Source organism: Andrena cerasifolii, chromosome 10 (genome assembly GCF_050908995.1).
Source record: "Andrena cerasifolii isolate SP2316 chromosome 10, iyAndCera1_principal, whole genome shotgun sequence".
Taxonomy (NCBI): Eukaryota; Metazoa; Arthropoda; class Insecta; order Hymenoptera; family Andrenidae; genus Andrena; species Andrena cerasifolii.
In genome coordinates this window covers 1,832,562-1,860,512 of record NC_135127.1, presented here as the reverse complement: position 1 = coordinate 1,860,512, position 27,951 = coordinate 1,832,562, and the positions used below count along the sequence as shown (strand labels likewise).

The 27,951-nt window shown below is 40.2% G+C and overlaps 1 protein-coding gene across 2 annotated transcripts in view; it reads right to left on the bottom strand.

The window, feature by feature from the left end:
- The window catches only part of LOC143373933 (uncharacterized), a 94,240-nt gene extending 67,392 nt beyond the window's left edge, over nucleotides 1-26,848 (bottom strand). The window contains exons 1-2 of one of the 2 annotated variants that reach the window (XM_076821658.1): nucleotides 23,462-26,848; nucleotides 35-296 (exon numbers count right to left, since the gene is read on the bottom strand). In XM_076821658.1, the coding sequence (XP_076677773.1) occupies nucleotides 35-296; nucleotides 23,462-23,864 (665 nt within the window). In that variant the 5' untranslated portion in view covers nucleotides 23,865-26,848. The remainder of the gene's footprint in view (nucleotides 1-34; nucleotides 297-23,461) is intronic. The other variant, XM_076821657.1, reaches the window with a different exon arrangement.
- Between the last annotated feature and the right edge of the window lie 1,103 nt (nucleotides 26,849-27,951).

Genomic DNA, 27,951 nt, shown 5'->3' with positions numbered 1-27,951 from the left:
GTTATACTTTATGACATATATTAACCATGCTTACAATTGAGCTGTACTTTGGGGAAAGTAGCAGGCACTTCGGTGCAGCTGCGGATATTCGCAGGAATCGTTGAAAGTCTCTCGAGCTTTTTCAAAGTTTATCAATGCGAGGTCTTGATCAGCATCCATTCCGAACAGTTCAAAACGCGAATCGAGGCCAGTTTGTTCATCCTGGACCACACCGTGATTGATGTTTGGGCTTTTTGAATGTTTACGCTTCTTCCTCGGACGCCGTGGACTTTGCGATGCTCTTCGCCGTGCTTTACCTATAACAATACACATCCCATTTATTTTCTCCATATAATATATTCGAACTTTAAAATGTGTAACAATTCATATACAGGGTGTCCGAAAATTCAGGGATTTCCCGGAACATGCGATATCCTGATGCAAAAAGGCATCGAAAAATCCTTTACCGTTTTGGGATTCGAGTCGTCGTTTTCGAGATATTAACAGTTGAATATTGGCGACGAAACTTCCGGGCCGTGCAGTTTGAAGCCGAAACAGCTGAGCGCGGAGCAGTAACCCCTAGCTCGCGCGCGCGTAGATACAGATCCATACACGCAGTAGAGCCGACCGCGCTGGTTCAAAGTTCAAACCGTGAAAATGAATCGCGCGCTCAGCTGACTGGGCTTTAAACTGCGCGGCCTGGAAGTTCCACCGCTAATATTCAACTATTAATATCTCGTAAAGGACTTTTCGATGTCTTTTTGCAGGAGGATATTGCACGTTTCGAGAGTCCCTGATTTTTGGGACACCCTGTATGTGTGACAGAAACCAAATTTTTGTGTTCAGTGACTAGAGTTGAGAATGTGAAACAAACGTGTATGTTATACATATGTAAATATATTAAACGAAAAGACGCTAAAAATAAATGTACATTTCAACGTACCTAAATGTAACATGGGTTTGCTAAAATTTGTTACGCTTAACATATTTTAAAAACTGGATGGAGATTTTTTCAAACTTTTAACTTGTATTTCTCCATACAAAATTTCTATTAATGTACGTTGTGTTTTAATTAATATATATAGAAAAGTAGGCAATGTGCTATTACTGCACAGAAAGAAGGCCCCTGGCAGGCGGTGTAGTTCGCCGCTAGTTCCGCCTGAACCTCCGTCTGTGTACATTGTAGTAACTAGATGTGGCCGATTCTGCCAATAACAAAAATACTTGTGCCCTGTCTTTAAGAGTGTGTTCAATTTGGTGCCAAATCTAATCGTCACAGCAGCGGACTGCACCGCCTGCTAGGGGCCTTCTTTCTGTGCAGTAATAGTACAAAGTAAGGAAAGTAATCAAGTAACATTAATTTGAAAACTCAGCGATACACATTGTTAATGATCTGTTGGGAAAATGTAAACACTGTGTCCAGTGTTTCCTTCTAAAATAGAAAGTTTTGAGCGCAGTCCTACAGACTTAACAAACTGTTATTAATAGTGTGGTATTTATGAGTGACTAGATCAGAAACAGGGCAAAGTCAAGTGACCCGAGTATTAACTAATTAAATTTATTACAAATATAGGTATACTATAAATATGTACCAATAATCGCCACGGTTTGACTCAACATATTTCGTCTCGAATACGACTCACCTCGCGGGGACTCTCGAGACTCAGGAGCAGAGTTGCCAGGCGATTCCCTACGCTTAGGAAAGAAGTGGCATCACATAACCTACATCTTCACTAATACGACTTGTGCACGCCACGCGATGAATTGTGGTACGTCACCGTGTCACCAACTCAAAGATACCGTTATAGTTGTAGGTGTTCTCCTTCTACTACTCCGTACTACGTCACGTCTTCCCTACGCCGCCATTAATTCCCTACGTATGGCAACACTGCTCGGGAGTCCCTCTTTTCATTGTCCCTTGACCTTTATCTTACACGACCCACGGATCGTGGATGGAAAAGAAAGAAAAAGCGACGGGAACAGCGGGTGTTTTCACGTCATATTATGGATAGTTTATTTTTATACGACAGGCAGTATGTAACTACTTTCTAACTCACAATATTTATTGATATTCTCAAGAAGCGAAAGTAATTCCAGTAAAATTGTCACCCTCTAGCTAAAATAATATTTAACATATTAAACGTTACAGTTTTTGCTTTCTTAAATATGCTATCTTGACCTTTCAAATACATATACAAAATAATCATTTTTGCTTATGCAACTAATAACATTAGGCCTTAAATCTTTGATTTGACACGTTTCTACCCTCGTATAAAGTCGGAAAATAAACGAATGGGAGATTGGCTATGTTCTTTATTGAATCCCACAGTAGTTCAAATCTAGTCTTTATTTCTGGTGCCTTTATCTCTAGGCAGACAAGATATTAGCCGTTGTCGAGGTGTGGGCGAAGACTGACGTCTGGCGGACACACATTTTCCGGCAAGACGCGCGCGACTGGAAACACGTCCTAATTGGTTGACCCAGTGCCGGTGTCAACCAATCAGTAATTTCCCAGGCCCAAATCGCGCCACCTATTTCGCGCATTTTCGGCGCGCTTCTACCGTAACGGGGATGAGATTTGGCGGGAGAAATACTCCTTGCAATGCAGCGGGATTCCCCCCGGCTCCGAGGCGCGTGACGCGGACGGTCGCAAGCCGCCCGGCCTCGCCTCGTGGGCCCTTCGTAATCTCGGGGTTTATGGTACCCGCAATAACTGTTGAGGCCGTAAACGAAAGTCTCGAAGGAAAACATGCTTTGTTCAAAATTCAGTCGCGGAAGGAACGGAAAGCGACTCACTCGAAAATAGTTTCGCTGGCACGTGTGTCGTAAACCATGCCGACGATTTGCACGCCAAATGTTCGAATATGGTCGTGCCGATGGCCGCTACAGAAAATATACCTAATAATTAATGCTTGGAATTTTGTTCTGCGAAATGAAAAATATTTTAATCTACAACAATTTATAAGTGTTAAAATTTGGAAGATGAACTTGCAAATCGTTTGGGTTTTAATACTGCAATCTGCATACATTTCAGTGACAGTTGTAAACCATCTGTTTTTAACTACCGACCCATCAGTATTCAACATGTGATACCTAAAGTATTAGAAAATATAATTGCACGGTTACTGTCATTTATTTCTATTATCTAATTTGATCATTAAGTAGCATTATGGATTTGCTTCTGATCGCTCTGTCTCCACAAACCTGTTGATATACAATCATTACTTATCGAACCCCATTGAAAAGGGTAGTCACAAAGAAAGATTCCGAATCCGGAAATTCATAAAATTCTGAGACTTTGTGAATATGTAGGGGATTTCCTCCTGATTACAACCCAATTTTTCTTTGCTGCCCAAATTCACTCTAAGGGGGTGAAACCTGATCCCTTCAATTCCGGCTATTTCCGATTTTGTGTTATAACTCGAGAACTTTAAGATTTGCAAGTTACAAAATAATAGTCCTAATTAAAAGAAGTAACTTTTGTCTTGAAACTTTTTTTCTATCTCTTACAGATTGCGAGTTACAAAATAAAATCTGAAAATAGCCGATTTCCCGGGGGTTAATTTCACCCCCTTCGAGTGAATTTGGGCAGCAAACAAAAATTGCGTTGTAATCAGGAGGAAATCCCCTACATCTTCACAAAGTTGCAGAATTCTTTGAATTTTCGGGTTCGGGATCTTCCCTTGTCAGGCGAACGCTATCCTATATCATAAGACGCCTAAGGTGGAAGTTCGTTTGTTAGTAAAATCTGTCTAGTGGCTTTTTTCGTATTTCCCGATGACTTACAAGGTTTAGATTCAGCATGCCGTTTCCTCGGCAACTAAAGACACAGTAAAAAATCCAAAACCTGGAAAATTTGAAAATGGGTAGTACCTGTGGCCTAAAACAGGTACAGGGTGATTCTCCGGCTAGAGTCGTCAATGGTCGCGCCTCTCGACCGAAGAATTCCAAGGAGTGTTGGATACACACCCGCGCTCAACGCATAGTTGAAATGCGCCCTTTATTTGAGCTCCCTTGGAGGCAAACGAAAATGCATTGTTGTAAGAACGAATATGCTCCATAAATTTCTTTGATTCGAGGTGTTTGTCATACATTAATTATTGTAATAATATCGGGAACTATTTCGTTTCTAGGGGGTGGGTGTGTTCAAATGCCGCTGGACAGTGAGTCCGAGCACGTATGTGACTTACAATTAGGCCCCTCGAATTGCCCTTCAGGTGACCAATTAGACAGGTACCCATCTGACACCCAAAAGTTGTAAAATTTCATATTTCGCAGGGAAAATTGTTTCTAGGGGACCTACGAGGGGAGTTGCCTAAGACAGGCTAAAAACTAGTTTACATATAGGTACCAATTGCGGTAAATCATTTGATTTTGTAAATCACTCCATTCTATTATGTAAATTCGGATTTAAAGACACTCAACATCGGATTTAGAGACAGCCTCTTGTTGGCTGCACTCGTACATCGCCGGTGCTTCGCAACGTGTTAGAGTGGGTCACGCGATTTTCAGAAAAATGTATGTCACATCCGGGGTTCCACCAAGATTCCACCTCGGTCTGGTGCTAAGTACCTAACACTGCTCTATGCGGATGATCTCAAAAGTTTCAAAACCATTTCCGCGCATACAGACTCCTTCGACCTTCAATCTGATCTGAACTATTCACGACCGATTTCTTCACCTCTGGTTAGTTACCCGCCAGTTAAATATGTGTTAAATGAAGCGGGCATGTGGCAGATATGTACCAGATGAATTTAACGGGATGTGAAGAAATCACCCGTTAGCGACATGGTGTAAGCGTAACCAGCTGAATCTAACGAGTTATACTCTCGGGTTATACTTTAAAGGAAAGAATGCGTTATTATAATTGGCAAAGAAATATAATTTGGCAAGGTGAAATTGAGTAATTTCTTACTTCTACCGAAAAACAGTTCTCTATGAAAAATCGTGCTTTTTCAGTGAAAATAAAGATATAAGCCGCTTCTGGCGTTGAAAATCTAAAATGGCGGAGTAAAAATAGCGGTTACATTATAACTTTGCCTCCGAGCGGCCACTGAGTAGGCCGTGAGTCAGCCGTGAGTGTGAGAGAGTCCGTCCGTCGGCGTTCTTTTAATTTGAATCGAAAAACATACGATCGCACCTATCACGCTACATCAGTCCTGAACGGCTGAATACCCGCCGGGCAAAAATTTTCGACAGCGGTGGGGAAAGAGCGTCGTGACCGCTCAACCACGCTTTCATGAGCAACAGTGTGTGGTGGGGAGTGTTCGTGAGTGAGGAGTCTGAAACCCATTAAAGCTAGCAACCAGCTTTGCGCAGATGTATGATGCGTAGCGAGAAACTGGATGTGTACAGAAATTTGTTTTGCTATTTCCTGAACGTTTGTTAACTTCCTCAACATATTTACAGAGCCACTAATACAGGTTTAAAAAATATTGACACACACCACGTATAGAATTATTATTTGACAATATTTTTTTAAAGAAAGGAGTACATAGGGGTAATAAACATATATAATAAATATATATCACACTGGGAATTTTAGCAATCAGTTAAATGTTTTTCCTTTTATAACAGCCTATTTTAGAAACGATGAGTTGTACACTTTAGGAACAGCAGTTCACGAAAAACGTGAAAAGTCACGTTCGTATTGTAAACCCTAATTCATATTACATGTATATAAATGCGACAAAATGCTGTTGTTTTTTTGTAACGGTAAGATATCTAAAAATTACAATACTTTTCAGAAAAAAAGTTAGCTGTCGACGTCTCAATGACTCGGTGCATTTCACCCCATTTCGATTCAATACGTTCTGCTGGCTAAGGGTGCCGCTGAATGTCAGCAACCCACCTTACAGTTTACACGCATACTACAGCAGCTAGTGGCCACAGGGTGGGGGAACTGCTCACGACGTCGCTCTTCGCTTTGCTCATGTCGTCGAGGTAACTCCGATTTAATAACTACTGGTTCTTTATTATTATAACTGGTACAATTTAGAAGTTTTACAGTGTCGATTCGGAACGGCGTTGTGACTTGACTAGTCTTAGGTTTACGAATGCCCTGTCCCTTCGTTTGGGACCGGTATTTAACTTGGTTATTGGATGGAGTGGGAGGTGAGCTAGGTGATCCACCTGAGGAATTTGGCAAAAAAGGGGTGTTTGTGAAATCTGGTATCAGGAGGAGCCATCTTGGTGACACTCGGAATTTGGAAAAAGGGACTGTTCTGGAAATCAGGATATTGTTAAAAGGGATCTATTGTCCGGAGGGGTAACTATCTTGGCGATACTTGGAATGTGGCTTTCTCTTACTGAATGATCGAATTTCCGACCGGACCCATCTCGCTGGGTCCGTACAAGGGAACCCATTCGTCTAATGGAGGGGAAGGGGGTGGTCGATTGGCGACTATCGCGATACTCACGAGCAACCGAGAGCGCTCTTGATCCTCGCTGTGTGCCGACGCACAGTGGTCTGTATGGATGGTCTAACGGGACAAAAGTCCAAAATCATGAGCATTCAAAATGAATGAATCGTGGTCATACCACAAGCTACTGACAAGGAAACATATCGAACCCGAAAATTCTGATTGTAATGAAACTCCGTACGATTGTAGAGCATGTCGGAGTATGTAAGAAATGGTTTTTTTTCTGCGGAAAAACACTCTGAGGGGGTGAAATCAACCCCCAAATTTTCAGCGATTTTTCGTTTTTCGCGTATAACTTTGTAACGGTGCGAGGTAGAAGAAAACCGTAAATGGACAAAATGTTCAGTGTTTGATGCCGTATAACGCGCTGCAAAAGAAATGTTTGTACGTCCAACAATTTATAGTTACAATATAACGATACTTTATTTAAAATTAAAAACTCTTCCGGTACATGGAGGTTACGGAGAATATAATATGAGCTTTCTAACTGCTGAAACGCTGTGTACTGACTGAAGCTAAAAATCCAACTGCCACAAGGGTCCTACAGGCAGGCAGTCCTTGCGGAAAAACCGAATACGCTTCGCGCCCCCATCGGTTCGCCTTGGGTGAGGGAAACGAAGGTCGAAGTTAAGGGGAGGTTCCGGTCTAAAAATCGATTTTTTTTTATTTCATTTTTCGAATGTTCAACCGTTTAGGAATACGTGTTTAAAAGGATTTGTTGAAATTCGTAAAATTCCCGAAGTTATAGGCATTTGAGTAGCGGCAAATGCATGGGTAAAACCCGGCCACTCGGCGCCCACGTAAAACTTTAAACGCGTTTTTCTCGAAACAGAGTTCTCTAAACGGTGGGACCTGTATCTCCAAAAGTTACTATCCGATTCTACTGAAGCTTTTTTTATTTTGAAGAATATACTTCTGGCTAGGGGGGATACCAGAAAAAATTACAAAGAATTGAAAATTCATAATTTTGTAAGCCGTTGAAAGGATGAAACCTATGGGGAAAAAGTGATTTCAAACTTCAAGTGTCCTTGTTTTCTAAAAAAATGTCATTTTTGTAATTTTATCTGCCCCCTAACCAGAAGTATATTCTTCAAAATAAGAAAAACTTCAGTCGAATCGGATAATAACTTTTGGAGATACAGGTCCCACCGATTTGGATCAATTGTTTGATGCCTTGACTTTAACGACTCCCCAGTGCCGTCTGCAATGATTAATTATAAAACAAAAAATATCTTCCTATAATTTAAGACATCCTTAATACAATGCAAAAAGTCCCATTAAATTATATATAGTAGTTTTCCTTTAATTAATTCCTAAAGATCACCTATTTTAGGGGGTTCTGGACCGGAAGGTCCCCTTAAGCCGCGTATGCACCTGCGCATTCGCCCCGAATGTACATTCGGCGCGCACCGGTTTTTTGCTCGTTCGGAGCTCAGCGCGCGCTCGCCGCGCATTCGGCGCGCGTTCGGGGTTGAGTAAAATTTGCGGCATCCATTTCAGTGTAGTGTTCAGACCCGAATGCGCGCTTTGATGGACCGCCGCAAGCGGATCGGCCCGAACGCGCGCTGAACGCGCGCTGAATGCTCGCCGGATGCTCGCCGAATGCGCGCCGAATGCTCGCCGAATGCTCGCCGAATGCGCGCCGAATGCTCGCCGAATGCTCGCCGAACGCGCACCGTATGCGCGCCGGGCCCCGAACACGCGCCGAACACCGGACGAGTAAAAAATTGGTGCGCGCCGAATGCACATTCGGGGCGAATGCGCAGGTGAATACGCGGCTTTAGTCCCACGCTTTATAATGGCTATCTCAAGAAAGACAGGGTGAAGTGTTGGATGCGTGCTCGTTGACGAAAGCCAGACGGATCTCCAACAACGTAATGCTAAGCGGGTACAAAAATGTCAAATAATACAACGGAATGGTCGAAATAATAATTTATTCCATTAATGTAGTAAAACTGACAATAAAACGTACGCAATTATTTATTCATATCTACGGAGCAGTCGCAACATATTTTAGCTACATGCTCCCTGCACATTGGCCGGTCGCACTTCAAACACTTATAACAAGTTTTTCTGTCTAAGGACACTGGGCAGAAGCCGCATCTCTTTTGCTTCTCCATTTTATTTCCAGCCATTAAATCTCGCGGATCTTGATCTTCTGGAATATCTTTACTTTCCAGAAAGGCTACAATTTGGACACGTAACGTTGTCCTCAATGTCGAGGACGTCAAACGCCTTGATAATAACGGTTTGATAAGCGCCAAACTTAGGTCTAATATAAAATTGTATCGACTCATCTTCGCGTTATCTTTACGCAAAGTATACAATATTAGACAGTTAACGTTGGCCTGGTCTAACATTCCATAGAACAGACGCATAGGCCACTGACGAGTTTTCCGGTTAGTCGTGTAATCGTGACATTTTTTATCAAAAGACTCGGTCCCGCCCTTCGTCTTATTGTAAAAAACCACGATCTCAGGCTTACCTGTCGCCTGATTGATTTTGCCATTTACGTGTAATGAAGACAGTAACAACACGATTTTGCGGGGCCTCGAATTATACGATACTAATGTTTTCCCCTCGTGATAAGCAAATTGAGCGTTCGCGCCTTGAGGTGGTATTTTTTTAAACGCTTCAGGAATTTCATGCTCACTTTTGCGGATCGTCCCCACCATAGTAAGATTGTAATCTTTTCTCATTTTCTCGCAAATCGGAATCGAAGTAAACCAATTGTCACACGTAATGTTCCGCCCGGTGTGATAAATTGGTTCTGTTAATTTTCTAACGTAATAAGAAGGAACTGCCTCGGCCGGGTCTGCATTGACGACCCCCACATAAGGGATCGCATTGAACAAGTAGTGCGTTGTCGCGTCGTTTATAGTAACGATTTTTAAACCGTATTCATCTTGTTTCGCGGGCATATGCATTCTAAATATACACCTACCACGGAACGAAAGCAGTTGCTCGCCGATCGTGCAAGTCGAGTGTGGCTGGTAATTAGATGCGCAATTGCCAATGAACATATTCCAAATTTCGCGAATATTTGCCAAGCGGTCCTCCGCTTTTCGATCGGCGCGTGTATTTCTGTCGTCGAATCTTACGGAAAGCAACAAAAATTGAAACCGATTTTCCGGCATTGTCAACCTGAACAGAGACATGCCGTAAGGCGACCACAAATTTCTGGTGCACGTGTTGTTGACTTTGTGCAGTCCGGCGAAATACAGCAGACCTATCAGAGCCTTTAATTCTACGAGGTCTACAGGTTTTTGATAGGTCTCGACACGCTGACCTTTTTCTTTCATCTTCTCCAGTTTCCTGGCAATCTCTTCATTCGTATGAGTAACAACGATATTTAGAATGTCCGTAGTAAATAGTAGAGTCCAAGTCTCGAGAGGTGTTGACACGTTCAGGGCCTGGCCTTTCGGAGAAGCGATGTGGTCCGCCCGAGAGCGTCTGCCTAAAGACTCGGGAGCGTTTTGTGACCATGCGAATCCACTTTTCGAACGCAGGTACGATGCACGACGCTGACGTTTTCGTGATGGTTGTGCTTGCTGCTGTGTTGACGACTCTCCGCCACTCCCCTCTCCCTCGGCTTCCATTTGCCCGGCGTCGGAATCGGCATCTTCCTCCGACTCGTGAGCGCTCTCAGTTTCAACGTGATCCTCAGTCTCACTTTCGCTTTGTTCGTCGTCGAAACCCGTGTCCGGCGTCTCGAAAACATCGGCTATCTCACGCGCTTGCCGAACTCGAGAACGCGCCTCCATCGTAATCTGGATAGACAGGAAATACATAAATAAATCGACACATTGTAATATTATATCGCTAAAATTCAGCAGCTATTTATTTATAATATTTTTTTTTATCTAACTTTTCACACACAAGTTTTCAACGAACGCTCACATACCGTTCTAAGCAGATATTTTTTATTCGAAGTATCACGTGCTCGGACACTGCGACGCGTGATTAGTAAACACCGTTCCAGCGAAACGAAAACGTTTCTACCTTTCAGAAATCGTGTATTCCACTTTTGTTAACTGAGAAACACTGTACGTGTAATAAATTATCGAAGAAAAGAAAGATACTCACCAGTAAGGGTTCGGCCACACTGGGTGAGCGTAACCCACAGACTACCGTAGTAATGATTTTACTCGGCTGCTTCGGGCATGCTAGCGTTCCTATGGGGTGGGGGGGATTTGTAGTGGGGGTATCAACCGTTCTTCCCCCACCGCCCCACTCCCCACCGTTGAGAAATGCCAGGTGCGTTTCGGACGGACTGGGTTACCGTAACCCAATACGGTCCGTGCAAAATGCAAAGGGTGATGCAAAGTGCTAAAAAAATATGCAATAAAAAATGAGACGTTGTTTTAGTGTACAGTAAATCCTCGTTATAGCCCCGTTTTTACCATGCGTAGTACGCCAGGTGACTATCCCCACCATTTCTTGGAATCCTTCGGTCCAGAGTGAGAGAACCCGAGAACGAGCGAGAGGGGACGAAAGAGTCGACGGCAACTTCGTGTCAACCGTTTCGTTCCCTCTCGCTCGCTCTTGGGTTTTCTCACTCGCGGCGTTGGACGCACGGAGGTGTTCGCAACGCGTCTTACGCCCGCCGCCAGCCACTTTCGTCGGGTTTAATGCGAGTGTTTACTGCAGTTTTATTTTGTACCACTTCTCTCTGAAAAGTACTATATTTTTTCACAATGCACTATATTTTTTATCCGAAAAAGCTGGCAACCCTGGCACTGCATAACGCAGTGATTCGCAACTGGTGGGCCGCTAAGTGTTTTCTGAGGGGTCGCCACGGTCTTTTGGTTTATTTTTTTTAATATTATTAAGTTAGTATTATATTCTGAAATACCTATTTTTAATGGATTTTCTTTACCTTATTAAATTTACCTTAACTTATATGGGGGAGGGGGTGTCGCAGGTTATTTGAACATTATAAAAGGGGATCGCGACTCAAAGAAAGTTGGAAAACACTGGCATAACGTATACGTGAATTGTGGTAATTGTTACAACTATTTCTACTTGTTTGTTTGCTTTTATATTTCCTAATGGATTTTGCCCTACATAGAGTAAGTGCCCCGCATTTCGCCTACGCAAATTCAAATTGTTCTCAATTGAAGGGTATTTGATATTTCCGTTTCTAATTATTCTCAGATAAATGTGCGGCAGGTTAGAATTGCTGAAATCTACAGATTTTCAATCGCGGGTGGAAAAGAGCAAGACAAGCAACAAATCGTGATCTTGGGAAAGTGCATATAATACATATCTATGGCTTACCTGAGCAATATTGATTAATTTGTGTATTTATAAGCTTAGTTATCTCTACGAAGTCTCCGAAATCCTTGAAACAGATATGTGCATTACTAGATGTTCAAACATTTGAAACCATTTAAATTTTCTAAAGTAATTTGTTTCTAGCTTCTACCGTTTTAAGGGAGTAGTGGACTATTTCAGCTTCAAAAATCAATTTTTTTTGCTGATTCTAAAAATCTTATCCATTATGAAAATTTTAAACAAAATTTCATTAACAAATCCAAATAATTGTAGAAGTTATAGTAACAGCCTCGCAGAGCGGTATTGGCATAGAGGACTTAAGGATGTACCTATCGGACGTACAATATTAGACAAAAGTATATGAAATTTGAAATACTTGAATATCTACGTCTTACGCACAGTAATTCTAGATGTAAGGAATTCGAACGACAGTTGGAGTCTTATTTTTACTCGTAGAGAGGGATTTTCCACTTTGCAAATGCTTTTGCAAGCATTATTTGTTGAACTTTTGGCAGTGAAAATGTCCTGAATTCACAATTCTCTCAAGTTATAATTTATTTCTTTAAAGCGGTGTAGTGAAAACAATTGAAACTCGGCAGATAATTTAATCTATCCATATACTATATGTTTAAAAAAAAGTATTATTTGTCAGGATCGTCGCTTTCCATAAGAGTACGTGTAAAATCAGTTTAGTGAATTTGTTTAAACTTTTGGAGCACATCAGGAAGATTAGAAAGAACAATCTCACAAATTTGCATCAACAAGGTACCATTTTGTAGATAGGTCCGATACATCCTGTAGATTATAACTCTTGTAGTCTTGCGTAGAATTCCTTCCTCTACACAGTGGAATTCCCGCATCAACATTGGATGTTTGTAAAACATTTTAGAACTGATTAATAACAATTTTTTCCGTAAAAATGTGGGGAAAAAATTGATTCGTGTATAACTTCCACAATTTTTGTTCAAAATTATCGGCAAAGTTCCACTCTGTAGAGTTTGGTGTATAAAGTGGTCCCCCCAAAGCATTTTGCTTTCAGGTGATTGGCACACCTGAATCGATGTACACCACCTGCAGCGGCGCGCCGCACAGGGCTATTTGGGCTACCTTCAAGGATTACCTAATAACTTCGATAATTTTATACATTCCGGCGATTTTTTTCTGATAATTACTCGCAAACATGCCTACGATATATTGTGAAAAGCACGACTGTAACGATTATTTGGTATCAAAGTAATTTACCGTCAAAGAAACTAACGATTTTACGTATCCAATAGCCCACTTAACCTTTAGAGGGCCGGGCTGGCTACTATAGTGGCCACCTAAGAATTTGGATACTTTGCCGGCCATTTTGGTGGTATATATGCATAAATTTGAAGCAAATGAAATTTACAATTTCAATGAAAAAATCCTGGCCCTCTAAAGGTTAAAAGCTGTAACCTAACTCACTGGGACACCCTGTATACGCTGTAAAAGATAAAGGGTTACTATGTAGCTAGTCCCCCTGCTACGTCACTGATTGTGAGTTCCAACTTCCAATAGCTCTCCCCCTCTACTACTCCCTACTACGTCATATCATAGGACTCTACTTCTGGCAACCCTGGACTCACGACAAACGATAAAGGTCTACGCGCACATATCAGTTCCGTGACGATTCAATGTCGTCAGTGTGAATGGTATCTTTCTTTCAGTGCCAGTTCTAACTGACACTAACAAGTGTGAACTGCTCCACTCCAAAAGAGAGAGACGATATTTTTTACCACTGACATTGATGGCAACTGTCGCGGAACTGATATGTGTGCGTAGACATTAAGCTCTTCATATGGATAATTATTTACTTATTTCGTCACATTTTTGTAGAAGTTCGTCAAAAGATACTATAAACATTCTCAAATGCTGAAAAAAATGTATCTTCTCTTAGGGACTGAATGTAATTCTTTGCTTGGGAAGCAACGTAAGGAGTGCTTCATCATCAGAATCTATTTTTGACTGATCAGTAACGATGTGGTTGAGTTCGCCGACATTTTGATGCTCCTCGAGTGAAACAGGTAGGCAACGAAACGTAGCCAATACTGAGTGCATCCAGTTGAAGAGTTTCGATAACAGATAAAACTAAGCATTATCGGACATATGCATATACCAACTTTTCTTGTTACCTTGATGAGCGGAACTGACCTTCAAATATTGTCCTACATATTTATAAACACCCTGTACAGTGCTCACCAGTACCTACGTGTTTGTTTAGTCCCTCAGTCTCGATTCTGTTACTGACAACGGAACACCGCGGACCCGCACTCACCGAATGGAACGCAACTTTGTGGGTTTATAGAGTGACTCAAGACCAGATCAACGGTATATGTTTCGTTCGTGCCCAATCGCCCTTTAAAGGTCGGTTTAGGTATACAGCCAATGAGGACGGGTCGGGACGAGCCGAGCTCCGGATGAGTGCAGGCCATGCCCCGGCCGGGCCTAAGACGAGCTCCGGACGGGGCCCGAGATGCAACCTTGCCAATCAAAATGCCGAATCTTATTAACCTAATTTGTAAACAAGGGTTTTTGGTTTTATTTTCGCAAAGATAGAAAACTATTACTGGATCTGAAAAATCGATAAAAAGTTTAAAACATTTTTGTTTTCGGCTATACTTTTTTCTACAGTTTTTAAAATCATTATTTCTGGCTTTTTGGGTCTCTTTACCCAATTGGCCGACTGGAAGATTGACAAAATACACTGCTGGTCAAAAATAAAGGAGCACTATAATTCTTTGAAAATATTGGTCATTTTGAAATGATTGTATCTTCGCGAAAAATGGTCGCAAAAAATATTTTAATTAAAAAACAATTTAACGCTTGAAGTTCCTGGTTTTTGAATCAAGGACTCAATTTTTTTCAGTCATTATGAGACTGTTTTATCTAGATGAAATGTAAGAAACGAGGGTTAAAAAATTTCTGTCTAGTTTGAATGTATGCACGAACATTTTTATCCAATCTGGGCGCAGTGACAAAAGCTGCGCTTTGGGTGGTGCTATGGCCAGTTATTAAAGTACAGTTTTTGTCATATGACTCCTCTACGTGTTGCCAGCATAAAATCCAGCAACGTTGCACTTCGACATGGCACGGTCTCGGCCCGTCCGGCCCGTCGTCTCAACGAGCCCCCACCGAGCCCGGGCCCAGCGGGGAACGAGGAGCTACCGAGTTGCCACCGAGTTCGGTCACTCCTCGCCGTCCATAAGCTTACCATAGGCTCGGCTCGTCCCCGGCCCGTCCCCGTTGGCTGTATAAACCCACCTTAAGGATGTGAAAACTGAGAACAATCCTTAAAGTCAAATAGACACTCTCACTTTTTCCCATATAACTCCTTAAGTACAGGAGACAGAAAAAAAACTTTTAAACAACTGTTTAATAGTGCAATAAGCACTGTAAACTTGCGTTAAGAAAATTTTGAATAAAGTGTTTTCTTAAATAGAAGTATTTTTTTATGAATTCAACCATGTATATGAATTTTGCAAGTACATAGTGCGCACGGTTGCGCACTCACAACACATAGTAAAAGTTGCATAATAAGACTCGTTCTTTTTGCTGCAGGCCTGAATACATGACGATGCCAAATATGATTACATATTCAAAGACGCTAAAATATATTAAATATAATATATTAATTATAAAAAAACACGGAGATATTGCAGCTTATCAAGCTAATTTTAAAGGTACTCATATTTGTTTTGTAGAAGATACCTATATATAACCATTTGATACAATTCTTGATGCAATTATCATATTTTTTTTTGCAACAGGTACATTCAGCAAGAGGTGTTTTCAAGTGCATGTTTAACCTTCACTCTGTGTACTAATAGTTTAACGTTATCCGTGTACAGGGGTGTAATTACACCCCATGCATTTTCAGTGCAAAATGTACAGAAAAAAAACTTTGGCTGCGTAAGTATTTGTGAAATTTTATTGATTTTTAAGAAGATAAGTGTAAAAAGAATTACATAAAATATTTAATTTAAAATACAAAAATTAAAAAGTTGTGTATAAATAGAAAAATAATTTTTTTCGTCAAATCATGTGTGAAACATATCACAGTTAGCCTCCCTAAGAATACTTTGGAAAGTTTCCATTCGACCACTTTTTATTTACGTTTTTATTAATTTGGGGTGTGTTTGCACCCCTGTATACAGAGTAAAGGTGTGACTGAAAATTTCATCGAAATCGGTTAACGTAGCTAATGACCTACAAACAGTTAAAAGTGGTGGAAATCACAGTTTTCGCTCTATAATTGTAAAAAAACATAACGATTTTACATACTTCGATGCTTTTCGCATCTTTCTGCATCAACCGATTTCGATGTTCGGGGTGTATATACAACTTACTTAAATCTACAAACGGGGTTTTTAAATTTTCATTAGAGGCTCAGATAAAAAAGATGAAAAAGCGTCCATCATTACTTTCTTTGTTTTTCCGACCAATTGCAATTTTTTTCAAAACGCCGAAACACGTCAACTAGTAAACTAATCCCTCTAGCTTCTAAAAAAACTCAATTCGTTTGGACACACTTTAAAAAAGTTATTCTGCTTTTAAAGGGTGTCCGAATACTTTCATAAGCCACTGTATGTAAATACAGGGTCAGCGTTTTATCCGGAAACCCGCGCTCGCGCGAACTTGTAAAGTGGCAACAGCGCCTCACGGAAGCATTCCACTACAACCATGCACCGGCCCAGCGGAGAGCTGCCAGCGACCGCTGAACAGCAGTGATGCTCGAGCTCCGAAAATTTTAGGATGGTCTCTTTCAAATTAACGCTGCAAAACGCTATTGAGAATTTCCCGGCCCAAGTAAAATTTAGCTACGACAGGGTTGACCGCGGCGCTATACCTTTGTACGGAGAGATTTTTCGCCACCTGCGTGTAAAAGCCACAATAATGGCGCATCGTTCCAAAAAATGACATTAACGGAAGCCGGTAGGCGTGACGTTGAGTAACTAAAACATTCAGACACAAAAATTCTAGAAAAAACATTCAAACACCGCTACAATCGAAGACACGTCCCATTAGTTACCCCTTACGTCTGATCTAGGTGTGCACTGCATTAAGGATAAAATCATAAAAAAAAGAAAACCAGAACAATAGATTCTGAGGTCTGCAGAACTAACACATAATTGAATAAAAATTGAATTTCTCAATTTCTGAAAGTAATGATACAGAAACAATTAGCCTATTGTTTATCAACACCACGAATTTTAAAAACAGCATTAAATACAGTATCAAATAAACAGTTTGCAAAAGCTTTTTACAAAAATTATGGTTAAAAAAATTGATAGAAAAAAAATTAAGTAAATGTAAAATATGTTAAATTATCCATCATTAAGAGGAAATAATTTTTTCTCATTTTTCGGCGCAAATTGCATTCCAATATCTTTTATAGTTCAAAAGTTATACGAAAAAGGCCCCAAATTTTTCAACCCAGGTCGGGAAATTATGAATAGCTCTTTGCGACGTTACTTTGAAAGAGACAATCCCAAAATTCTCGAAGCTCAGGCATCACTGTTGTCCAGAGGTCGCTGATAGCTCTCTGTACGCCGGGACGGTGCATGGTTGTAGTGGAATGCGTCCGTGAGGCGCTGTTGCCATTTCACTTGTTCGCGCGAGCGCGGGTTGCAGGATAGAACGCTGACCCTGTACACAGTATGGCCTGTCTGATTTTGACGTGATCGACTCTTATTGGTCCGCTACCGCCGCACTGTGCTAGTCAGGGATGTTTCGTACTTGTAGTAAGCTCAACGGATCAGTTCTTGTGTCTTTTAGCATACCTACTTTTGATTTTGTTCCTTCATTTGATATGTTTATACAGTTTTTTTCTGGTTAACAATGCAAATAGAGAATTGCGAAATGGTACATTACTGACAATTTCTATGAAGTTTTATTCCAATTTTTTGTTATGATTCGTTTCCGCACACACACTATCCGCGAATGAACATATTTAGTGATATCTATAAAGAAGAATGTTTCTTTAATTGTATTTTCATAGCAAATGCTTACATTCATTCTTTCATAAAATACAATGCTATAGGTAATTGTATAATTGTAATTTCGCGTATTTCTAGTAACGATATGGTAAGCCACGAACGTATATGATTCATGGCGAACACGAAACACAAAATTAAAAATGAACATTGTTAAAAAAATTAAGAAATAGGTACAGTATAAAATAATGGTATAGAAATTGAATACATTGAACATTTTAATAGCAGAGTATAAATTTGTTTGTTACCATACGCATTTGTTAGCTGTTATTGTGCACCTGCTGTGGATGTCACCTAGCATATAATGTAAAGTGGAAACACGCATTGGAGGGATCATTTACCCTGACTTACGTTTGTAGTGGTGTGGCTAGAATTATTTCAGTCCAATGTACATACATACATACGGTATACAGCTACTTTGGAACCTTAATTTATGTATACTGGCAATAAGTATCTAATTGTTTAGGATGAGAGAGTTTTCAAGGTCCTCATATGTCAAACTTTCACAGCGACATTTTGATTACTTGAACATAAATAGGGGAAACGGAGGCAAAGTGAAATACTTAAGGTTTAATAATACACAAAAAAAGAACACAAAAATAACAGAAACAAGCATATTTTTATACCACATTATATTATACACTTTTGTTTTCTAAAATCCATGATACAAAAGTTCTGTTACTGAATTTGGTAAAATGTTTGTTGAAAAAATGTACAATTTTTTCTCTTTACCCTGCTAGTGGAGTAAAGTGAAATCTACGCAGCAGTAAAGTAAAAATAAGTCACAAAATAAATGAATCCAGGAAAATCAAGTATTTTCATTGAATAGGAGCTTATAAAAAACATGTTACTTGTCTCTATAATAATTTAAAAATATAACTTTAATTTCAGAATATCCAAAATTGAAAAGAAGTTAGAATGCAGTTACAATATACAACAAGAAATAATACGCTAAAAACGGGATAAAATTATAGGAAAAGAGTACAAAACAATTTATTATATTGTACTACATGTGCTCTGATTGATTTCACTCCGTCCCTTTCACTTTATCCCCAGGTTCAGTGGAAGAGGCATTATGAATTTTATGTACAATTTGTAGGTTACAATGATTGTTAATATGTACGTTGAAATAACGTTAATATAACATACATTCATGTAATTTGAATAACAAGCTAAAAGAATAACACTTATATCTACAAATAAGATATTACTTACCTGACTTTGGAAATAACAATTTCATGCATAAAATTAAAAAAATTTTAATAAAAACTCTAAATACTTTACTTCATCAATAAGCAGTCTAAGAAATGATAATGGTTTCCTTTTGTGACATACCTACTAGAATAGCCACTACATATCACTACGATTTACCTATGTAGTAGCATGTGTAAAACAATATTACACTTTGCCTCGCCATTTCACTTTGCCCCGGTTTCCCGTACTTTAGAAAATGTACAATAAAATTGTATAAAACACAAGAATAAGCTAATTAATAAGGGAAACCAAAGTGTTAGAATGAAAAGCACAGGTTTAAGCACAGCATCTAAACTATCTATGTATACCTAATTTTTTGCATTTTTTCTATAATAATCAAGAAATATCATTATTCATACTGCAGTAATAATGTAATACATTATATTAAAGTATTAATACCATGAAACATTCTATATAAGAGTAAATAACGTTTAGTTGGAATTTATAAAATCTATAAACAAAAGCTCACTTCGAAACTGATCTATTTCTGTAATAATTGTTATATTGTTAAATACGTAGAGTTTTCAATTCAAAGTTGCTCTACTAGGTACAATACTTTCAAATAATTCGTTTTCCTATATCCACCATTCCCTTAACGATTATCACTATTTGTTACTATTATAAAATGTAGTTGTTTGTACAGGAAGAGCTAATACCTAGAATTGGAACATAAACTGCAGTATTGGAAATAGTTGTTGCATCACTCCCAAATCCATAAAACAATCTTCATAACTCCTTGATAAAGTAGTTGGTATCCAAGTTATTTTAACCAAAATATCAGGCACTGTATGCCTAGTTAACAATCGCACAAAATACTTTTCGAATACTAAGTATCTACTAAATGAGGTGGGAATGGATGCACGCTAAATACTCGAGTGATGTTATAAATTGTATTTCCAGTACTATACGTGATTATGTGTAATGCTACCAGACACGTTCAAGGACAGGTTTATATTTATTTTTTATTTTATAGGTACACATAATACAGTAGTGCCCGGTTAAGGGCTACCTCTTTCTGCCTGGTTAACACTGGCTGTTTTTTACTGCCACCGGCGTATTTTCACGCTTCGAGATTTGAATTCTATGCACGGTTTTGGCGTTACCAATAACAATTTATGAAAAGCGTCGAAAGTATTGTCCGCGGGGTCCCGAATGTTTACATTCAAACAAATCAAGCTCGGAGTTTACTTTTAATGTATGTACAGTGGCGGATTTAAGAGGGCGGCTGATGAGCAGTTGCCGCCTGGGCCCTTGTCCAGAAGGCCCCCAGGGCCCTATCTCCAAAAAAAAAAATATGATTAGGTACAGGCATCCAAACACTACATTTTTTTCGTATTACCACACTTGGCCTGTTTTTAGTAAACTAGCTCTTCATTTTCTCCACAAAAATGGGTCCTTCGAAACGCCACCTGGGCCTTTTTTCTTAAATCCACCACTGTGTACGTATTATATATATCGTCCTTATATGGTATTGTTTCTTATCCAGCAGCATCGTCAACGAGGGCTTCGGCGATGAAATGAGAAGGCCAGTTGGGACCAAGAGTGGAATTGTGTTCTGTTTAATTAACGCATGATGGAAGACAGAGCGTGATATGGCGACAACACAACCAGCTGCTTTACCATGCATTTAGCAATATCGAAACGCTGTATTTTACCAGGATAATGCAAGACCAAATGTTGCACAAAACACACTACCTCGAAAACTCTCAGATACTCTTTCTTAATAAGCAACATTGATGACAGGACCTGTCTCATATCGAAGATGCGTGGGATATGATAGGTCGAAGGCTGACCGATTTAGAGAATCCCCCTGTGACGCTAGATACTCTATGACACCAACTGCATGTACCATGAAATTAGATGCCCTCGAGAGGACATATGTAGATCGTCCAACTCGATACATGGCCAAACGCGTGAGAGAGTGTTAAACTTTCAGAAATATCTCTGGATATCTAATTATTCTACTATACGTATAACTCACATTGACCAACTTCTACACGAGATGTAACCAAAATATAGAAACTCGTTCTGGGTGCCGCGATTTTTTGAGAGAGCAGCATACAGTATTATGATTTTGTTTGTCAAGCGTATGAAACATAGGGCCATGAATTATACGACTCTTTATAATAAATGTAAGTAGAAAGAACATAAAAGAAATATCTTTTCATCTGCCCTCCAACACACTGCTCTGACGAAACATTCACTTGAGTTCGAGCATAGATTTGACTTTGACGACGTCAAAGTTGTTGATAAAGAAGCCAATCTAGGTCAGAGAATTCTATTAGAAACGCTACATATGATTAAACAGCCGAGCGTAAATCTTTGGTATGAAACACCTAAAATACAGGGCTATTACGCAACTTTACTGAGGAAGTAATGCCTGATGACGTGTTCTTTCTATTAGAATTCTTGTTTCTATTTTTCTATGGTCTGACTATTGTTACATATTATTGTCAACGTTGTGTAATTATGTTTTCTGACACCTATGAGTGATGGATTATTTACCACACAAGCAATAACGGTGGTATCATGGCAGTTTGGTTGTGAGGCTTTTGAGTTTCGTCCTTTCAATTTATTCCATAATCTTTAACGTTTGCCGCTCTGGCATCGTTAGGCCGCAGTCTGGTTTACCCTCTAGATGTTCTTGCCTTGTGTCCACTGTTTACCTCAGTCACCGTTCAACCGACTCGTTGAAAAATTGTTTAAAAGAAAAATTTTCTTGTATAAAACCATACGCAGTATTTTTTCCTTTTATCTAACTTTTCTCGAGAATCACTAACCGAAACGTTGGAATTTGATAAAAATTCTGAAAATTGCAAAATAGGTTTTATTTAATTATTTAATAGACCGAACCAGTGCGCCGAAATCATCTCTTCTAATTAGTAAGTAGAAAGACTTATAAAAATACATATTTATATACAATAAAAGGCATGTATTAAGCAATATGAATTCGTTACTAATTTGAGAGCCATTAATCTATAGCGTGAACCTTTTTATCGATATCATGTAAAATATCCTTCTTTGCTACTATGAATAATAGTGCAAGGGATTTAATGTACCACTTGACGCAGTAAAACCATTGCCGCGCCAAATAAAAAGAAGCTGAGAAGTTGATTGATCGTATTAAATATTGAATACCTACCAATTTTAGAAAACTAATACACTAGTTGTCTAAGGAAAAAATTTGCAGCAAACAGCATGAAGTATGTATCAGTTTCTTGGAAACGTATTTCTTGTATGCCTTTCTTACGCTCGATTTCTTCATCTCTGGACAAAGACCCGGTTAGCTAGCGGCCAGCTAGATGCTATCTGCCAGATGGCAGTAGCGCGTGTTTCTTCACGCTTTTGGATCCTATGGTTAACTGACTGAAAGGTTGACGCGGCAACGTCGCAAAAAGGGAAAGCGACAACTTCATTGTGAAGCTGTCATTCATTTTTGCAGAGTCACGTGTGGAAGGATCGACAACAAGAAAAAACTAATATGGGAAAAAATTGTGAAAATTTATTAAAGTTAAAGGAGGAACTATTACAATTCCAGAAGCAATTAGTAATCGAGGAATCGGAAGCAAAAGAAGTTATCCATAAATTGGCATTAGATGATGGCGAAGGCAAAAAAAGAATAAACGAATTAACCATTAAGAATTTAGAAGCAGAATTAAAAATAAAAGAGTATAAACTGTTACAAATAAAGAACCATGGTTTTTAATAATGATATTTTACTTTTATTTCCCCCATGTTACAGTTAGAAATTAAGTTTTAGACAAGTAGGAGTAAAGTAGGCCTCTTCTTCCTCCAAATGTTCGAAAACGTTAATATTCATGATCACTTTCATTTCTAAACGATTTTTTCGTCGAAGCGAAACTAAAATCGCTTGGCGTCGCAAAGTATACAATGGCGCCCAGAACAGTTCAAAAGCATAACTCCGTTCTCTGTTTCACATTTCCTTCTTCCCCCACTGCTGCAAAAACGCACTAACTGACAGTTCCAGCAGTTTTCCGGAGCCCGAACCTCTAGTCAAATTGACCGGAGGATAACTGGCAGATAACTCGAGACTGGAGGTGAAGAAATAGGCACGTGCCAGATATCTGCCAGATAACTCTGACTGGCAGATATCTGTAGCTGAAGAACTCGGCCGTTAATTGATAATTTTGACTTATCTTATGTTCTCACATTATTTAACTGTTACTTTACTCGTTTCCTTGCTTAGCATTCTTTAAACAAAAAAAAATTAAACATTATCCTCAATAATCCAAAAGTTTTCGAAATTTTACATCTGTTTTCTATTTATTTCATAAAACGTGTAAGTCAAGGGGGCAATGTGAAAAATTATATAAATAGTATGATAAATTACATCCTTAGATTTAAAAAAAAAAAAGTAAAATGCGACAATAAATTAGTAGTGTACATAACTTCAAGAGAGCCATGAAAAACTGTTTATATATGCACATAATGTTGCAAGAATATAATAATTGAAACAACATAAAATTAACTATACAAGTGCAATGTACGTACCATGATGTAAATTGTGTTGATGGTGCTCGGTGGCGTCTTCAATGAATTCGTCACAAGGCGCAGAGTCGTGCCTTTTACGGCGATGGTGCTGATGATGGTGGTGATGGTGCTGGTAGTGATGGTGGTGATGATGTTGACTCTTCCTTCGGTGCTGATGATGACAATGGTGGTGATTCAGCGAGGAGGAGGCAGTCGATGTGGAAGTTAATCTAAGCTGCCGTGGACTAGCTGGCGCGCTACCGGAACGTTTGCTTAAAGTCGACGAGGCTTTAATCGCCTCCACCTTTGTTTCCACCAAAGCAGCGAGGACGGCTTCGATACGTGCCACCTCCATTCCACTGCCAACATCGTCCGTTGAAACTGCCTTGTCTGCGACATCGGAAGTAGACGGAGTCACCGTCATCTCTTCACCGCTAGTTGTCACATTACGTTCACCACCCTCGAGGGTGACCACTTTGCAATAAGCTTTGCGGGACTTCTCCAGAGCCCGCTGACCAAACGGTCACAAAACCGTCTCGCTAGTATTCGACTCCCCTTTCCTCTCTCCTCTTTCTTCAACGATATTATCCACTGAAAGCTCGCGGATAAATCGGGACAACATGAAGACGATTATCTGAATCTACCCTGCAGCTTCACTTTCATCTTTTACCGTCACCTTCGCTACGACGTAATGACGCGTTTTCATTTACGGCTCGTTCCGAAGTGTCTATACACATTGTATGCTTTTGATCGTAAAATAATATCGGGCAGCTGTTAGATGAAGGAACCAAAATTGCACGTTCAACGTGTGCAGCTTAATAATGATCTACAGTCATTGGGGTTTGAAGAAGAAATAATTAGAGTATTTCCCAAGAAATAATCTTTGCTCGTAGTTTTTCCTTCGTTCCTTCTACATCGTTCACTCAAGTATCTTTAGTAAAGTGAATAAAGTCTAAGTAGGTCTTCCGTAATTGTAAAAGTGACTCTTTCCTTCCCCTAGTTATTCCGTAGACTTGCTTTCATAAATGTTCTTTTTCGTTCCTTAAGCGTTTTTCTCGTCGCATCACGGCAACTCGAAGCGGAGAGTGACAATTCCAAAGAATTACCTTTGCGTTTTTATAATCCTTAGGTTTAAACATTAATATCGTGCACCATGGAACCGATGCAAACAGTGGTGTACTCCGTTTAAAAAGATGGGATATTCTATGGTGTCACTACGTCAATATTATTCGCATCCTTTCGCTTTACTATTCTCGCCTGAATTTATAAAATTGACACTGTTGTTTGCTCCGAAATCAGAATGCCTCAATCCTCAGAAAATTGTAATTTCTGCTCGATATTTCTGTCCAAGAATCTCGAGTAACTCCATTCCCTACATCGATAAACTAATCTCCGTTTAATAATCTCTTCACGTTCGAGTAAAGAGCGTGCTGGATAAACCTTTAATGAGCCTTTCTCTTGAAGGTATTTCAACAATGTTATACTTTTAGTATTATACAATCAGCGATCTATCGCGCACATTATCTAACAACAGTTATCAAAATGATCGTACTATTTGGTGCATCGGTAGATCTCGATACAATTTGACAAGTGCATTTCAACGGATTGTGTTCGATTTCCATATTCATCCTGGGTAATTTCAGTATCCTGCCAGTTTTCGTAAGAGGTTAATCGATCTATCGGCAAAGTAGATTTAACGTGCCGTTAAATTTACGCGATAAAGTATCGTTTGTGATTTGATCTATCCGCGTAAGCTAGGATATATCAATGGATCCGCAATTATTCTTCCATTTTCATATCATTCAAGCGAATAGCCACTGAAAGTTCATTCGCTCGTTCACTGTTTCCTCTTGATCGATTTAACAGAAATTAGTACCGTTTCAATCGCTTCGCAGACGCTCAGAAGTAATCGACGATAAAGTAGCGTTCATGGGAATCACCGAGAATTCCAGCCGATTAACCAGAGGATCAAAAGCCTCGAGCCTTTTCTACCACTTCGCGGTCGTTCGACGATACAAAACTTTCGGCTGGTGATTAATATGATAAGAAGTGCTTTTGAAGTATCCGGTAAGTCTGCAGGCAACGACAAGGGACGCCGCAATTCGACTAATAATCAAAGCGACGATTTAAGCGAATATCGAGCTACAAGGGATCCTTTCGAAGTAACAGGAAGGTCTGCACGAAAGTATTGCGGCAATTTATTTTCGCGTGGCCAGCTTCCCTCGACCCTTCCGGATTTCTCGCGCACCTAATGACCTCGTTCTTTTGTGAAGCGTGAAACAAAGGTTGGGCGAAACGCGTAGCCATGTCAGGCAGCGTTCACTTTGAAACACCAGCGGTTGTTTGTGTCAAGTATGTTTTCGAAACTTGAAAGAAGTTGAGAGGCAAAGGTCGAGGGAAGCTACCGCCCTAAATTATCGCTGGGAATGCAACGAAGACTTGCTCGACGAATAAACAGTGTCCGTTCACTCGTTAAACGTAATTTACACGACAGTCCACTGTTCGAACGAGCGTTTTGTCAATAAATTTCATCAACTCGACCAGATGAAATCGACAGAATGTAAGTCAACGCGGGAAAAACAAGTCTATCAGCTTTATCGGTGCGACCGGTTAAGTGCCTGAGAGTAATTGCTTGGCTCAGGTTCTTCCAACAATGCCGTTCGTTGATGCAGTGAACGCCTGCGTTCCTCTTGTCTCGGATTAATTTTCTTAGCCACTCAAATCATCAGATTAGAATTCGGGGCGACTTTTTCGCTGACCCGTGTGTCCGCTTAAAAGCCAACGTTGTCCTATTTAAAACATTTGCCTTGCTTCCTTAATTGCAGCTAGACTGCAGAAATTTATTCATCCTTACTCATCTTTACTTCGTTGATTGGTCGTATCTGTTGGGAGCATGTGATCCTAACAGAAGGTATCGAATTTGATAACCTTCGGCTGCGCAAGAAGTTCTTATTGGCCGATCAGCAATACGACAAAAGTTGCTAATATCCCCGCGGTTTGTAGTCCCTTTTGCGAACTGCCTGGCACAATGAGGAAGAGAAGAGGTGTGCTAATGGGGAGTCGAAACCAGTATCTCACTGCTTATGAGATCCGGGGGTCAAGAACATAATATGATTCTTCCTTTGACCTGTCAAAGTGAATAAACAGTATTACGCTGTTTCATCCGATCGACCATAAGTATTCCCCGAGCTAAGCGGATCAGTGGAAGTTGTTAATCATCATCGAACAATTCTCCACGTACATCGTGTCAGCCTAGACAGTAGCTTTTAAAGAGACACTGCATCTCCGTGTCTTCGAGGTCCCAGAAAAATAGCTCACGGTGCGAAAATAAAACGTTGAAATTTTCAGTCGCAACTTCTCTTCCTTCGTTGATTCAAAGTCATTTTTAAATTATCAATAACACCATTCGCTGCCCTTTTTTAGACAGAGTAATATAGCGAAGGGATAAACTCTCGCAGAGTATTCATTCAACCGAACCAAATCGAATTCGAGGCTGTCATTCCAACCTATAAAAGTAACTTAGCACGAAACGTCGAAAGCATCGTGAGACTGCAACTTCAGGAACGTTCGTAGGATTTCCGCAGGAGCTAGGTCCTTTCAGAGATACTCGTGGGATACCAACACGATGACTCCCGGCGGATCCATAGTTCAGGCAATGGTGGCGTTACGAACGGACGGACAACAGCAAGAGCGCTTCTTCTTGTTCATGGTGGTGGCAAGTGAAATCCTGAGGGTAGTGTGCACGCGTGCACCACAGAGGCAGAACACAGCTTTGGCACGGCACAGCACGATAGGGGCACGTCACGTCACGTCAAGTAAAGCACGCCGCTATTACATCGCTTTGTACGTTCCGTAGCACAATCAGGGTGGATGCGATGGCGCGAGCAACGCACATCCCCGGCCAAAGGAATCGCGTGCGCGAGTGCTAGCGATCGCTCGAATACTGGGAAGCGTCGTGGAGCAGACAGGGTTGGTAGGCAGGTGGCCGGTCTGGCAGGGATGCGTTCTGCCCTACCCCTTCCCATCACGACCCCGCTACCTCCGCAGTTGGCGTTACCTCTTACTCCTCCACCTTCCTCGGCATCGTTGCCTCCAGCGACCTCCCTTCCTGCCTTCGGCGCGACCACATTTGGCTGTGTATGCACGGAAATATGTGGATGGGCGCGCGCGTGTTTAATGAAAAATATTCCGCTATTTGGCAATCCTTCGACGAACCTTTCTCACAGTTGCTACGTACCAAAATTTTACACTCTTTCTTTTACGGTTGCCTTCGCTTTCACGACCCGATGCCCACGGCGCACAGTGGTTTGAATAGAGGAGAAAAGGCACTTTTTCAGGGTTAAGTACACAGAATTTTTTCAATAGAATTCCATACTAGGATAGCTGAAGCACCAGAACCAACAAGAATTTTCTGTAAATACCGTTAGTTTGTAAGGAAATTATAATATGAAAGTTGGGGAACAGAACACCTGCAATTTTGAGTTACAAACGCACTATCTTTCAAGTAGAAT